The following is a 15,784-nucleotide window of genomic DNA, read 5'->3' on the forward strand; positions in this document are numbered from 1 at the left end:
ACTGGAAGACACCTTTTCAGAAGATTTCTTTAGATATTCTCATCCTTCAGCAAATGGGAGTCCACTGAGAACAACTTGCGGTTTTGCACTACAAGTCGCTTGCTTTATCACAAAGTGGATAGTGAAGGGTCTGTAAGCTGCCAATATTTTGTAATTGGAGCTCCATGTGAAACATCCTGCCATAAAGAAGCAGAAAGAGAGTTAGATTCTCTACACAGCCCCGATAATACAAAATAGCCCTGTGTTACTGTTGAAAAAGTCAACATGTAGCACGCGCAAATTCACACAGCAACTGCAGGACGTTATTGTTAAAGGAGTAGTTCAGCATTTTGAGTAATATGCTTATTTGATTTCTTGCTGAGAGTGTGATGAGACGATTGATACCAATGTCGTATTTATTTAGGAAATATACAGCTTCAGGCAGCAGCTGCCAGAACAAAATGCTCCCAGGCCAAGAGATTGTCAGCACACACCCTTGTTTTTTCTACAGTTCAGTTTTGCACATTTAAACAAACAAGATAGAAAGGTTAAGTGATGATTTTTAAAGATGCTGGGAGGCAGATTTTGTTCCCTTTGGACTTCTTTAAAAGGTAATGCATATACTCTAGTTGTATGTTAACAAACATATAGTCATCACAATGCTTTGAACTGACTTTAGTGGAAATGATAGCCAGGACAATCTGTGACCCGACAAGCCAATCAACATTAAGATCTGTTTTAAGATCCTCCACAACAGAGATGGATATACCAAATATTTGGCCATTTAACAACACAGACAAAACAAATTCCTTCGGCCCTTTGCAAAATATCGTATATCAAACCATTATATGAGCCACTAATGTGTGCAAGGCTCAGCACTTTTTGATCAAACTCTAATGTTGAAATTCATTTTTGAATAAAGACAGCATTCTTTCAAAAATTAAATCAATGCTACAAAATTAAATTCAATTCAATAAAATATCAGCGGCCAAGTGTACCCATTTCCCTGGTATCTTCCTGTAGTGTTGCATCCAGGCAACACTTAAACTGACAATACCATTTCTGAGAGGATTAATCAAAGTACTGGCTGGTACAAAATGCAAACCCAGTACATTTAAGATGTTTACTGAACAATAAAGAGCATTGTAGGTAAATTATTAACAAAAAGTAAACAGTCACTAAATATGTTAAATATGTCCCTTGGTACAGGGGAAATCATCTGATAGACGTGTACTTGATTTTAGCCGGATACAGTATGTCTGTATCAGTATCCCTGTAATGGAGATACTATATGTTTCTCATTGATTTATACCACTGTCCATTGGAAATGAAACTGGGTAACTGAGGCTTCTGAGTGAAATATATCTGGTGTTGTCCATTTAGTATTATTTAAAGGTCAAAGCAGAAAGGTAGCAGTTGCATCATGCTTGCATATTTTCAAATGCACTGCATCTGCTTTTAATGGCCAAACATATGTTAAAGGCATCAGGTGGTGCAAATCCATAAAATACCTACAATGTCTGCACATCCACATTGGACTAGTACTGTTTTTTGTTTGTTGTTTTTTGTTGTTGTTGTTTTGCTTTTTTTCAGAAAGAAATACTTTTAACTTCATAATTATTCAACAGGGCAGATTTTTTTTTTTTTTTATACTGTGGCGACCGGACATCTTGGTTGTTAAACAAGAGGTCTGCTCTGTTCAAATGCTTTTTGTAAGCTCCCATTACCAGGGCTGAAGTGGAACAAGGGGGATTTGACACACATTCAAGTAATTTCTGTCAAAAATGATGACAAATGCATCCGTGCTGGCTTTCAGAAGCTAAGCAGCAAACAGCTACTGTGTGCTACATTCACACAAAATGAAAACAAATCATACACAAAACTAATGTAGTTAATTTATAATTAGCAAAATGTGAGACAGAGGCTCTGACAAAAGCCCATATCCAGATTTTTACAAAATGCACAAAATGAATTATTCCAGTGTCTTTGATAGAGGTGGATGGTCATGATGTTTGTTCTAGCGCCATTCAAAAGAGTGGCAGGGTACACCAAAACCCCAGTTTATATTTATATACCCTATTACCAATGTGTTAAAGTCAGAGAGCTACGTTTATTTTGTTTTTGTAAAAGAAAAATATATATAACCCACAAGGTTGTTTAACAGCTCTGGCCACTGATCTGAATCCCCAAGGACTCTTCAAACCATCTGGATTAAAAAATATTCCATCCAATGCAGACAAAAAAGATTTTTTTAACCTGTTTTCCCAAGTTGCACCTCTCTTTTCAAATCAAAACAAAGACAGTAGCTGGAAATGACATACCTTTGTTCAATTTGTACAACATGAACCAAAATTTATTGTCAGTTATGTTGGTACATATTGATGTTTCTTTCCAATATATATAATTATATTTTCAAACAAAAGAACGTGTTAATATTGTGTTTGTATTTTACAGAAAGAGCAAAGACATTTGCCATTTCTGGCTACGTAAATTAGGAAACAGTGTTGCAGCTTGAGAAACGCGTTAAATCTTTTTATGATGCAACAGACAATTTTTTTTATCTTCCAGGTGATTTTGAAGATTCTGTAAAAAAAAAAACATTCAGAGCAGAGGTGAGTGTTGTTATATGACTCTTGGGGTTTTTCAAAGATTACCGGGTATATTTTTCTTGGAAAATCATTAGCTCATCCCGATGACTCGAATGTAATGGTAATACATGAGAGGCACAAACACGAGTCTGCTCCCAGCTACACCAACCAATGTGACTCTTTGGCCAGAATACACAGAATGGCACGTAGAAATTGGGAAGAGTCCAGCTTTGGCACAGCTTAGTCCCAATATATTTGAGATGGACTATCTACTTTCTGAAATTGAGAAAAGCACTGAGGAAGTATGCTGTACCACTTTAGTCACCACCTACATAGTGAACAAACACTCAATACAAGCATTTCTTGCATGATTTTGAGCATTTCAAGTCAGTGTGACACAAAAATTCCAGCTGTTTGCCACTGACATATATGCATGTAACAAGCTTAGAACAAAAGTGCACTAAATAAGCTTTTGCAAGCTTTGGTGCCTGAAGTGTAGTGTCTATGTTTGGACATCTGGACAACAATGCTACACTGCCAGCGTCTCAGAAATAGGCATTAATATTCCTTGTCCTACAGCTGTACCAGTGTCATAAATAATGAGAACAGCTTTTGCATTATTTGTTTGAGTTGTGATAACCATTTGGTATGTGTAGCCTACATAGAGTACTGTGCTTTCTTTGCTGAAGGTAAATTAATTATGAAGACATACTGTTTGTACACTGTGTCTAAAAACATGTCTGTATCCATTATTTTCATGGGTTTTAATGGACTGTAGTTTTGTTTGGGTTTGTATTGGAGCATTGATTTATATTGATTTACATTACTTGATGATTTAGTCTGTTGAAAAAAAAAACTAATGTCAATGTCATATGTTGAACAGATAGGTAACATAGGTTATTACATGATGGAGCAAGTACAGGTCATAACAAACTCATTTGCTAAACAGAAAACAATAGGACAACAATATAGCAGCTGCAGATTGAGCACAAGCGTAGGAAATATCTGGAGCTTGTTTCTAACACAAGGCAGTATTTCTTACAATGCTGAATGCTTGCCGGTTATGGTCATCAGGTCAGGATGACTGTGCACTTAGTCAAAGCTGTTATGATTTTAGAAGAAAACAACTATTGTGGTGCTTTGTGAAGCAGAAGGGTGGGGTGACTGCCTTAGCTTCATGGACTCCTATATGGGCTAAGATTTAGCTCTTTGACTACAATGAATAAAATATAACATGGTCTGAAATACAGCAAAAAAAGCACCTATATGGAATCCTCTTCTAAATGAGGTTATATATAGCATATTATGCCCCCATTCATATTAATAGGCAAACTCATAAAATGCTGCAGCTCATTTTAATTAAGATGAAAGTCTTCTATCTACTGGTACCGTCTCAGCCCAGCCATCGTTTCATTGTTTCTCACACTCTCATGAGTTCTTTGTGGAAGAATATTTTAAGGAAATGTCCAGACTGAATGTGCAGTGATCTTAAGAAAAATATTTTAATCAGCCATATGATATACTCTCTCATTCTCTGCCCATCCCTCACCATCCGTCTCTGTGTCTCCTAGCACACTCAGTCTCTCAGCTCTCACCATCACTTTATGAGGCACCTTAGGGTGGATAGCAGAGAGAAATCAAGATATAAAAGAATAATGAGGTTACATGGGAGCTATGACCCTTTAAACCTGCCCCACAGCGAGAATACAGGATGAACAGTGAGTGCGTTTCACAAAAAGAAACATGGACAGGACCAAACATTACTAAAGGTAGATGGCAGACTCTTTGCAGAACATATAGCTCACCATTATACCTTACCATTACTTTGTGTAATTAAATAAATCAAGCAATATGTCTGTAGCGAAAGACTGATTTTCCAAAGACGCAACACTTCTTGAATTTTGGCCTGGATGAATCCATAAATCTATTTGGATGGTGGTTAAAATGCATGTACGGAGAGACTGTAAACAGGTGTGGCAAATCTAGAACGCAGCTGTGCCTCTGCGTGTGCCTATTCAGATCTACAACTGTTGAACAGTGTAATTAAGGCAATATCAGATCTTGTTGGAAGGGTAATCCCTTCCACACACCCACACAGAAAATGTAGACCTACAGGCTACTACATGTGATTACACACCAGTGATCCGGGCTGGGTTTTTTGTAAAAGGCAAACATTTTATCAACCTACATTTCCTTGGTACAAGCCCGAAATTGAGTTTTCACATGTTACTGCCAAAGCAATGGACATTTTGGTTTCATAAGTCTACCACAACATTGTTAATGTGTCTGGGCTCAGTCTGGATCTCTTACAGAGAGATGCAACACCACTCCTCCAGAAGGAATTACCCTTTTCTGTGCAATTGATGGTGGTGAAAAACAATTTCCACCAGCTGCATTTTGATTTGAATTGAGATCTGATAAGTGAGACAGCTATGGCATATGCGTTATGGTCCTGTGGTCACAATGACGCCTGCTATATCTGATGGTAGCATTGTCACCCTACACAAGACTGTCATCAGGACACAGACGTCTGCTTACGGGGAGGAAGGTGATTTCTCAGAATGAGTCTGTATTTACTGGTATTCATGTCGAAGCATGTTCAGGAAATCAACCTGTAATGGAACCGACTGGGCTCTTCAACGTGAGATCCCGTGCACTTTGCATCATGTGCATTTCTAATTCATTTATCACCTGAAGCTATGGGGACATTAGTACCTCTGAGATCCATTCCTAAGTATTCATATTCACTTGGTACTGCCTCACTACGAGGGGAAAAAATGTCGCTCTTTCATTCATGATACTCAGCTCCTGGTGCCTCAGGACAGACACTGTGAAAACGGGCGTAGAAATTGCTATTGAACCGTCTGAAAGCTATATTTACGTATTATTGATTCTACATAGAAAGCGTTGCGTATTAAATTTGACTTCGACCCAAACTCACGTTGACTAATAGGGTGGTGCTGCCAAAAAGCAAAAATGGGTCTCAGAAGGGGTGGTGAATTGTGTTGACAAGGATATTGAAATAAATAATTAAGCACCCATTCAAGTCTATCTCCACGCAGTCGCTTGATCCTATATCTACGCTCCACATCGTACAGATGTACGGTACACGCCATGCTGCCTTGTAACCTCCCTGATTTCTCTCCACAGTTTGGCGGAGAAGCGTCCTAGCTATCGCGGCTACCTGTTAATCCCCGGCCCGGGTACAGCCCCACTTCCTCCGGCTGGCGCTCCATTGCTGGGCTTGATGAGCTGTCCAGAGTCCGATGGTGCTGAAATGGAAGCCGGAGCCCCTGCTGCAGGGACGGCGGGGCCGGGCTGTCCCGCCTGTCCCTCCCCTTCCATACTAGCCTCGTTCCCCATCGCCTCGGGACTGGTGTCGACGGAGAGAAACGATGTTGTAGATGGTTCTACAGCTGTGGTAAAAACTCAGATGAAACTCAGCGCTGCTCCCCTTCCGCCATCATCACCTACAATTCAGCATCCCGCACGGAGCACGCGCGCTGACGGAGAGGGTGAGGGAGCGCGCTGACGCAATGGGTGGGAACATGAGTGGCTCGTACGTGCGCGTTCATGGTGTTCGGTTATCTCAAGTCTCCACGCAGAGCTGTCTGTGAGCTCTCTGAGCCCTCTATGGCACATGACTGAGGACTACTGGGACCTCCCCAGATGAACTCAAGCCTTTACAGACCATTTGGTTTGTAAGCTAAATGATGGGTCCTTGCCAGAGTCACCAAACATTATAGGTTACATGTTTGAAATGGCTTACATTTAGAGCTAAATCGATGAGTCAATTGATTGATTAATTGACTGACAGAAAAAATAACCTGCAGGTTTCATCTTTCAAAAGAGACAAAACCTCAAAAGAGGATTTGCTGGTTTTCGTTCAAACTGACCAAAATCCTGATCATATTCATAATTTTTACTTATTTCAATAATATGAAAAGAATATCAAATTAATGCAGGCTATTCTATTCAGCAAATATAATAAACGCAGGGTGCAAAGAATTCAATTAAAGGAGAATTAAAACAAGTGAGAAAACCTACATGAGGCCCACAGAAAGCTATACATTTGTCACAATATTCTCTAGATCTGAAATGATCAGTCTATTAGTTAACTGACACAGAACTAATCAGCAAATATTCTGATAATTGATTTGGAACATTGGAAGCTTAATGTCTATGGGATATTTTACAAATTTGCTGCTGGGCTATATGATGAAACCAGGCAACCAAATTACAGGCAAACAGTGGTGACATAACAGTACAGCTTGGATTTATTTAACTCAAACATCTGTTCCACCGAAGATGTGTGGCTGAGGGGTATTTTTTTTAGCTCCCACTCCCACATAGGCCACTGTGTGTACTTTGCAGCTCTGCCAGAGAGAAAGTGTCTTTATTATAAGATCGTCATATCAGTACTTAAACATATCCTAGGGTAAAGACTCATAATGTCTGGTGAACAATAAAACACAGCAACTGCCCAAATACCTGGCAAGACATGATCAAAAACTTGTTAAGTTTCAGATGTTCAGATTGATGGTATTTCCTATCATAAGCTTAGTGCATTCTAGTGGTAGATGATGTTACATGTTACAAAAGGCTGTTTGCTAACTTGGCACAATGTAAAAACCACTCTCAAATTAATGTGGATTATTTCATTCATAAAAATAACAAACTATAGCTGTACAGTAATTTGCCATAATTGGCATTTAACAAAAACACAGTGACAGCTGAAAAATGAGATTGCTCTAGCAAATGTAGGACACCAGTCCAAAAACCTCAAAATACACCATGTTACTCTGCATACACATGTACACCAAAACCATGGTGCGACAACACAATCCTGCTGTCTTAAACTTAAAGTTCATTTTATTATGTATGGCATCTCCTTACAGCATAGACTTGAGAAGAATCTGAGATGGGCCCATTCCTCTCTGAATGATTGCTCTCCCTAGTGTACACTGACTGTCACTACAGTAAAACACTTAACTGTTATCTAATAAGTCTCTAGACAGACATAATCTAATAAACCTACAAAAATCTGTGACTTAATTTTCGCAGCTAACATTTGTAAAACACACTGCAGCACTGGAATCCTACACCCATCCATTTACTTTAATTGCAAAATAATGTTAGCCTGGATCTAAAATGCAGAGAAGAAATTTGGATTATAGCAAGATATTTTCACTGACTTTATTATAGTATGAATTGGCAAGCACAAAGAACAAGTGAACCCATTGTACAGGTGAGCCAATTAACAGATACATATGTACAAAACACACAACTGCACACATCCGATTTAATATTCACTCACTCTGAGATCCATTTCAGGTATAAAAATAACACAAGAGCTTGTTTTTCATTTGCAGGACCTCAAGAGAAATACATATACAGCTAGAGATTCTCAGTTGAAAAGACATTGCTATGAAAAGAAAAAACCCTGATGCATCATGACCTCTTCTTGAGATTAAAATTGTCCATGAAGAATGTGATTAAAAGATGCTTTTTATGTTATACAGTGAATTACCTACGCTGAATATACTGAAGCTGAAATGCTGTGGATGAATAAAACACATGGCCTTTTTTGTCAAAACGTTCAACACTTCATTGGCACTGTGAAAACACGAAAGAGGGACACAGCTGAAGAAATTTTCACTTACGGTTACCCAAGTGTATATTTAGTGACATACAGAGGCGTTTTAGAGAAATCCATGTTCCAACAAATGACTCAAACTGTACTGACCACAAGACTGTAGAGACGATTTTTCAATAAAAAGCATTCAGGTGCATCATTGGGGACATGCCTTTTTTCATATTTACAAACTGTAGATTGCATTGGCACAAGAAGAAAATCTACATTGAGTCTAAAATGGAGGTGTATATGTACATAAGGGATAAAAACTGACCAAATACATGGCCAATTTCATGAAGTAGATGAGGCTCTGACTAAAATGTAACACTAAACTGTCTTTATGAGAGAGGTTCAGGAGTGCAGCAACTTAATTTTCTCTGTTACTTACAGAAGTTATGATTGTTTATGATTACTGGCGTTTGGCTTTGTAAGGTCGGGAGCGTTTCCTGCGATCAGGCTTCCTCTGTTTGTGCAGGCGACCAATGCTCACTCCCTGCCGACGACGCACGGAAATGTTTTGCTCCACAAGGCTCGCCAACATTCCTGCAGAAGATACCCAGCCAAAGCAAATGACGGAGAGAGGAAATTATGAAAAAAAACAAGAAAACAACACATTTTTAGCATATAACAGTAGCTTTTTCTTAAACGTCTTTCTTTTCGTCTTCTCCTTCTTCTCTTTAGGAATGTTATGTAACGTAAATGTGTGTGGTAATGTTTTAACTGCAGGAGAATAAATATGGTGTGACGTGAATGAAGAAACATTTGGACACTAATTGTCCACCACAGAAAATCCAGGACTTTAAATGCTTCAAACTTCAAAAATGGGTCAAATGTGGTTTTGATAAAATGGGAAAGAGAAGGCAAAATAATTTAATTAGAAAAATTGTGAAGACAGTGAGCGCGGTGATCAGATTTACCTTCTTGGGCCAGCATTGATATAAAGGTGCAGATGAACTCATCATAATTATGGGTCCTCCTCTGATCATCAATCTGAACAAATGAAAACAAAAGATTCTGATTAAAAAAACAATCAACATCACACCAAAGACAATGAACCGGTAAGAGGTAAAGAAAACCCACTTTGTATTTCTTTCTCTTTTCCACTTCTTCCTTTAGATACACCTCATAATTGGCAATGTCAGCCTCTACACACTTAAGAAGTGCCAGCAGCTCCTGCAAGAGACAGAATAAGATGAACTGCTCTGTGTGTTTGTTTATTATATAGTTTTAGTATGCAGCTTGAAAAACAGCTCTCTTATTGGCAGCACGAGCAGAAAATGTGAGGGTACAGTGATACAAAGAGAAACTGTGGCAGGCTGATAAGCACACGAAGGTACATACTCCAGTACATTATAACACGGGATTTTCTGGACTTACTTTCGGTGAGTACTTATCCCCAGGGGGCTTGCTGTCTGCTGCGCTTTCTATAGCGCTGAGCTTTTCCTTGCTGGGTTTCACCTCTGCTCCATCTTTGCTCTCCTCTTCTTTCACCTCTACAGATGGCCCCTCGTCTCCCTCGTTCCTTCCTTCCTTCTCTCCTGCTACGAGTCCTGCTTGCTCTTTCTCTTTTGTCTTCTCAGGAGTACAAGGCCGCTTTGTGCCATCAGCAGCCAAATCTACAGTATGGGCAATAAATAAATAACACATCAATCTATCAAAATTAGCAAGACACAGACAATCCATTATTAAAAGTAGTGTATGTTATAATCGCCGTGGTCAGTTCAGACTGTTTACCTCTAGTGTTTAAAATGATTATGCTCCGACTGTACTCTAAATATAAAGTGATACACTAAAAGGCTTACTTCAGCAGAGGCCCTTAAACTATCTTTGTAAATAAGATGGACGACAGTAGTGATCATGTGTACTCACCAGATGGAGGGAGAGCATAGATGACGCCATCCTCTTGCAGGTGTAACAAGGCTACGCTGACAGAGGGACCCAGTTCTCTTACAGCACGGTTGTGTCTGGAGTCTAGCCTCAACATTTCATCCTCTCCAAACAGCACACGGGACAGATGGGATGCAACTGGACTGGATGGACGCGTGGCAGCCTGGGAGCGTGCGGGTGATCGCAGCGGGGAGTTGAAGGCGCTGCCAATCTCAGAGGCCGTGTCGGTGCTTTCGTTGCTGGGTGTGGGGGAAGGCTGTGAAGCAGATGTGATACAAATGCCCCCGGTGCGGCCTTCTGTGCGTACGGAAAGAGGTGTATTTAGGGCATCTTTCCTTTGGGCCTCTTTCTTCAGTTTCTCAGCCAAGACACTCAGGGCAATCTGGCTTTCCATTCCAGTCCCAACACGTCCTGAACGTGAACGCAGACTTGCTTTCCGCCTAAACCTAAACAAAAGCAAATATAAATTACACATTAAAAACTATTTATAAAAGCAACTACTGGATAATCTTTATCTCCTGTTTGTCGGGTATAGAACAGATAACATATGATGAATTAGACCTATACACACGACATCACCAACCTGTTTGAAGTGCCTGCAGAACCAGTTACTTCCTCTTCATCATCATCATAGTCATCTTCATCATCAGAGTATGGAGGCTGGGGAGGCCCCGGCATACGAGAGCGACCAACTCCAGCAGCAAGATCCTCCTCCTCCTGTCAATTACAGAATCTTAAATAAAACTCCACTAAATGATTTCAAGAGTCACCAATAACCAAAAAGACCAATTTTGGCTGCCTAAAAAACAGGAACTAAGAAAAAAATTAAATAAAACCTTCATCTCATCAGAAAGAAAGTTTTTCAATGACAAAATCTGAGAGAGAAGGAGAGAGTGAGCACACACAAGGTGTCTCATATCTGAGACAGCTGGAGAGAAACGTTACATCTATCCTTGTTGCTAGAAGAGTAGGTACTGATGTTTCTATATCACTCCCAGTCTAACACAGATCAAATGTATTTCCATGGAAACCAAGTTAGGGTCATCCAAAATTTAGCATGTTGCACAGCATTCTTTGTCTAAAAGTTATAAAAGGCCCTGTCAAATAAACATTTCTAGACCCTACTGTAAGTCCTGATCATACCTCGATTTTTTAAGAAAAACGCTTACCTGCATTGGAGACTTAGCGTAGTTGTGGTTGTCCAGGAAGGCAGGCAGGCGTTGAACGATGGGGTTGGTGACTTGCTGAGGACCTCCTCCAGCGGGGACTGGTGGTTTGCCCATGCCCTTAGTGTTACCTGAGGGGGAAGGGTCATCCTTGGACTGACCTCCTGACACATTGACTGAACCTAAAACAAGAGTCAGTGCATTTTTATTTATCCGTTTAATATTTATAAGCCCCTACACAGTTTACAGGTTAAAATTCAAGGATTAAGTCCAACTAAAGTACCTGAAGAGGCCTGATCAGCTCCCTGGGATGTAACTGGCTCCACATCTGTCTCTTTCTTTATCGCCATGGTGCTATCATCAGGAGAGGAGGAGTCCTGCTGCTTCTTGTCATGGACAAGCTCTGGCTGGGTGAGCCGGATCATCTAAAGACATGACAAAATATTCTAATTGTCCCCTAAAAAACATTCAAAAGATATTCCACACTCTATTTACCCTTATCAGTAAACACGAGTGAGGAGATCCTGCTTTGTATTGTCATCTTAATACCTCATTGCTCTTCCTCACAGAAGCACGGACACATGCACAACTAACTGAACTGTGACAGTGTGATTTTCTTGTGAGGAAACTTCTGGCAGTTCCTGACCTTCTGTAGACCCTCCAGAACAGTCTGTCGATTTCTCTTTAGAATTTCCAGTTTGGACTCGTACTTCATTCTGCGGTCGGGCACCACCGCCATCAGGTTGAAGCGGATGTCATGGTACGGCTCACTGTAAAAGAGCACAGCAGTAGCAGCATGAGAGATGGAGTCTTGAGGGTGTGTGCAGAAGGTGAACCACAATTACTTGAGCTAAATGGTTCAGGACTCACCCAGCAGTAGCCAGTCCAATCCTCTCCATGATAACTCGCCGAGCTTTATCAGTCCATTCCTCCTCCTCTCCCCAAGGCCCTAAAATATAATGTATTACTATACTGAAAGTTGCCATTTTGTACAACGCTAAATACATTCAAAGAACTCAGAGCAACGAGATCAGAACAAGCCTTTACTGTGGATAAAAGTCTTCAGAGTAATGGTTTTAAAAACTATTCCAGTATCACAGACACAGACAAAACCAACAGACAACAGGGTACTTCTATCTCAGTATGAGTCTTACCATGGTCAATGGGGTAAGCCTTGAGCCCATCGAGCTCAAAGAGGCGGTCTTTGATGGGCACATAACTAACAAAATGGAAAGCTTCCATGGTCCTCACTGCACTGATCCCATTTTGTTTCTCTGGCAGGTGCCTGGGCTCCGGTCTCCATAGAAACACGGAAAGAGAGCTTGAGAAACTGATGCATGCACAAAGCCTGACATCTCCCACAGTATGGCAAACCAATCACAGAGGACTTTTTTTCCCCACAGAATCAGAGACACCTGAACATTTAAAAACGAACCACTGACTGTAGCCTACCTGGCATGGCTGTTATGTGCTCTGGCAAGCTCTGGGGCATTTCCTATTGCATAACCTTTACTCTGAAAATACATAAAAATTGAAAATTAAACATGAGAGTGAAGAAGGTTGGAGAGAGGAAGTTTTGGAGAAAGAGAAAAATAGCCTTTCAAGTGAGCAATTGAGACCAAGAAGATGACGGTTGATACAAATTGAGAAATATCCTAATTTAATTATGTTTAAGGTCTTATAACTAACTGACAAAACTTAGCAAGCTCTGTTTTTTCATAATTTGCTGTTATTGGTACTTCTCTATTTCATGTTTGAGAAAATTAGATTCTGATTTGATAACCCATTTCCACCTTTCAATTGCCATTTTTCTCAACTTACTATGATTTCTAAATGTTACCATCAAAGAGAAAAAAAATCTCAGAGCTGATGTTGTGCTGTGAAGCTGTGAATGAGAAGTGCACACTTAAATTACACTAAATATGACAGACATTAATGAAAGAGTATGAGAAATATCTTACCTCTGGACTAAAGCCTTTTGTGAAAGCCTTCATGCGACTAAGAGTGGTGCCGAGCTCAACGCCACTGCAGTTCAGAAGCACGCTCAACAAGGCATGGGTGGCACATGAATTTGGTATCAGCTAAATACAAAAAGAGTCAGAATCAGTATTTTATTAACTATGTTTCTTTTTGCATCATTGCAAGATATGAACATATAAGTAAGGGTACTGAAATACTGGACGATAGTCAAAAGAAACTAGCTGTTTTCACAAATGACTCTGAGGCCTGATCAATTATGAATTCCATTTGTCATCGTTTTTGTGACTTGAATAAACAGTGACTTGGAAACTAAAACACCCATCTAATGTGCTGTTTAACGGTTATTTGATCCAGACTTATATTTCTAAAATGAATGAAAGTGAGCATCCTGCTTCCATTAAAATAAAAAGTATCACCTGACAGCTCATGAAAATTTTGCTATATGTTTTATAACTCCAAAAACAGATCAGTTGTTCTGTATTAAATAACCTCAAAGAAAAAATATCAGCAATAACTACAATGATTGCTAACATCTATGATCACGTTATCACTTACCTGATGAGCAAAGAACATATCATTTACAATTTCCTCGTCAATGACAGAGGTCTCATCCACCAAAGTGTTAACTTTCCTCCTGGATCGCCGTTCCTCGATCCACTTGAACAGGAAGATGAAGCCATAGACAGGACTGAAAAACAAAATGATGCCAAACATTCACATGCTGTTGTTACAAGTCCAAACAGAAAGTTGTTTCTATACAGACATGAGCTTCAACGTTAACCGGCATTCTTGGTTTAGATGCTCAAGAGCACATACCTTTGACACTTGCTTTGAAGGTCATAGATTTCCTCTACCTGCACACCTTTGACACCTACAGAACACATACACGCACAGAGAAACATTTTAATGGGCCGTATTCGCTCCAGGACTTCAATGTGTTGGCTATTTACACTGCAGCACCACAAGAGGTTTAACGACTTTATATGAGTTACTCACCAAAATCTTCCACCAGTAGAGTGAACAGTCCTGAAATTATAAAGCATTTTATTCAGGATCCAACAATTAACACAAAACACACCAGAAAACAAATGAAAGAGCAGTGTGTTATCTTTGCAGCTAACGTACTCCTCCTCATATATCACCCTTTCGTTACTGGCTTCATAAACTTACACCACACCAAATACATTAACATACTGTTTCACCATGTTTTAATCCTATATTGCACTAAAGTTGCTTTCTAACTTAATAAGTCGAGCTGCTTGTGAAGCTGGACTGCCCTCCTGGCTTTATGTGAAAGCTAACGTTAGTTAGCTGTGTTGTCTGTCGATATTTCTCACCTGGATCACTCTCGAGCTCCAGCCAGCCTTTGTTCATTTTTGCATGTGTGCACAGCTGACTAATATTCAAGAGGTTTTCCAGTCCATGTCGCAAAGAGAGGTAAGAAACTTTGACGGTAACGCTACGCCCATTCACGAAACAACTGTGAAGAGCTCAACATAAACACAATAGACAGAATTGGTCGCTTACAGATTGCGTCATCAAGAAACGACGGCTATCCCACCTACAACTTCCTGTAGTTAAAACAGCAAAACCAGAATGAATGAATCAAGCGATTAATCAGTGCACATTTTTGCTCATTAGTTGTAACAACAAACAAGACCCAGCACTTCGAAAAAACGGCGAGTGTGATATAACCAGGTAAAGAGATGGACGTGTGTGTGGCCATAAGATTTGTCCTTTTCTCCAAAACTGCTCCACAGTTTTTTTCTGTAGGTGCTGTATGTTGTGAAATTTAGTGCATATTTAATGCCAGCCAAACAAACTGTTCAGACTAATTTAATACCAATTCATATTGGTAAAGTATACCAGACGTGTAATGTGCAATATTATAATCACTCCTGTTTTTAGTAAATCCGTAGGAATACAAATTAAAGGGAATATTGTTAGGAAGCAGGAGATAGTAGCTTATTGTTGCCTATTTTGGATATAGCTAGTGTACTAAATTCCTTAATGATTTCCTTAATGATACAACTTCCAAAAGGACAATGATCCCAAGCACACAGCCAAGACAATGCAGGATTGGCTTATGTATAAGTCTGTAAATGTCCTTGAGTGGCCCAGCCAGAGCGCTGACTTGAACCCAATTGAACATCTCAGCAGAGACCTGATCCAACCTGACAAAGTTTGAGAGGATCTCCAGAGAAGACTGGCTGAAAATCCTCAAATGGTGTGCAAAGCTAGTTGCTCATAAACAAGAAGTCTTGATGCTGTCATAGAGTTTTTCCTTTTTAACAAATTTTGGGGGGAAATGGTTTGGGGAGGAGGAATGAATTTAAACTGTTTTAGCATAAGGCTGCAACAACAAAATGTGAAATGTGTAGGGGTCTGAATACTGTATCTCCTCTTTCTCTGTCCTTAAATAAAGTTTTTACACCTTTTTTTTTTTAAACAAACGGATGGTTTCTGAGGATGTCATATCATCTGCTAAGCTGTCCAAAATTTTTACCCCCACACATTAAATCTATTTAGGTCCAAAAGCACAACATTTG

The 15,784-nt window shown here is 39.7% G+C and overlaps 2 protein-coding genes across 3 annotated transcripts in view; both read right to left on the bottom strand.

The window, feature by feature from the left end:
• The window catches only part of bsnb (bassoon (presynaptic cytomatrix protein) b), a 57,483-nt gene extending 51,553 nt beyond the window's left edge, over positions 1–5,930 (bottom strand). Inside the window, exon 1 of the mRNA XM_041034370.1 lies at positions 5,752–5,930. Coding sequence (XP_040890304.1) covers positions 5,752–5,930 — 179 coding nt within the window. The remainder of the gene's footprint in view (positions 1–5,751) is intronic.
• Positions 5,931–7,755: 1,825 nt separating this feature from the next.
• Positions 7,756–14,743, bottom strand: bap1 (BRCA1 associated protein-1 (ubiquitin carboxy-terminal hydrolase)). Of its 2 annotated transcripts, XM_041035045.1 has the most exons (18): positions 14,573–14,743; positions 14,232–14,261; positions 14,052–14,106; positions 13,791–13,923; positions 13,217–13,336; positions 12,708–12,769; positions 12,410–12,552; positions 12,126–12,204; positions 11,902–12,025; positions 11,539–11,680; positions 11,259–11,437; positions 10,673–10,806; positions 10,072–10,535; positions 9,580–9,818; positions 9,283–9,375; positions 9,120–9,192; positions 8,591–8,745; positions 7,756–8,183 (listed from the first exon to the last, which is right to left on the bottom strand). In XM_041035045.1, the coding sequence occupies exons 1-17, from the start codon at positions 14,607–14,609 to the stop codon at positions 8,612–8,614; spliced, it is 2,241 nt and encodes a 746-aa protein (XP_040890979.1). In that variant the 5' UTR covers positions 14,610–14,743; the 3' UTR covers positions 7,756–8,183; positions 8,591–8,611. The 2 variants fall into 2 exon arrangements, with proteins under 2 accessions (XP_040890979.1, XP_040890978.1); XM_041035044.1 differs by having other exon boundaries at positions 7,756–8,745.
• Between the last annotated feature and the right edge of the window lie 1,041 nt (positions 14,744–15,784).

Source organism: Toxotes jaculatrix, chromosome 3, assembly GCF_017976425.1.
Source record: "Toxotes jaculatrix isolate fToxJac2 chromosome 3, fToxJac2.pri, whole genome shotgun sequence".
Classification (NCBI taxonomy): Eukaryota; Metazoa; Chordata; class Actinopteri; family Toxotidae; genus Toxotes; species Toxotes jaculatrix.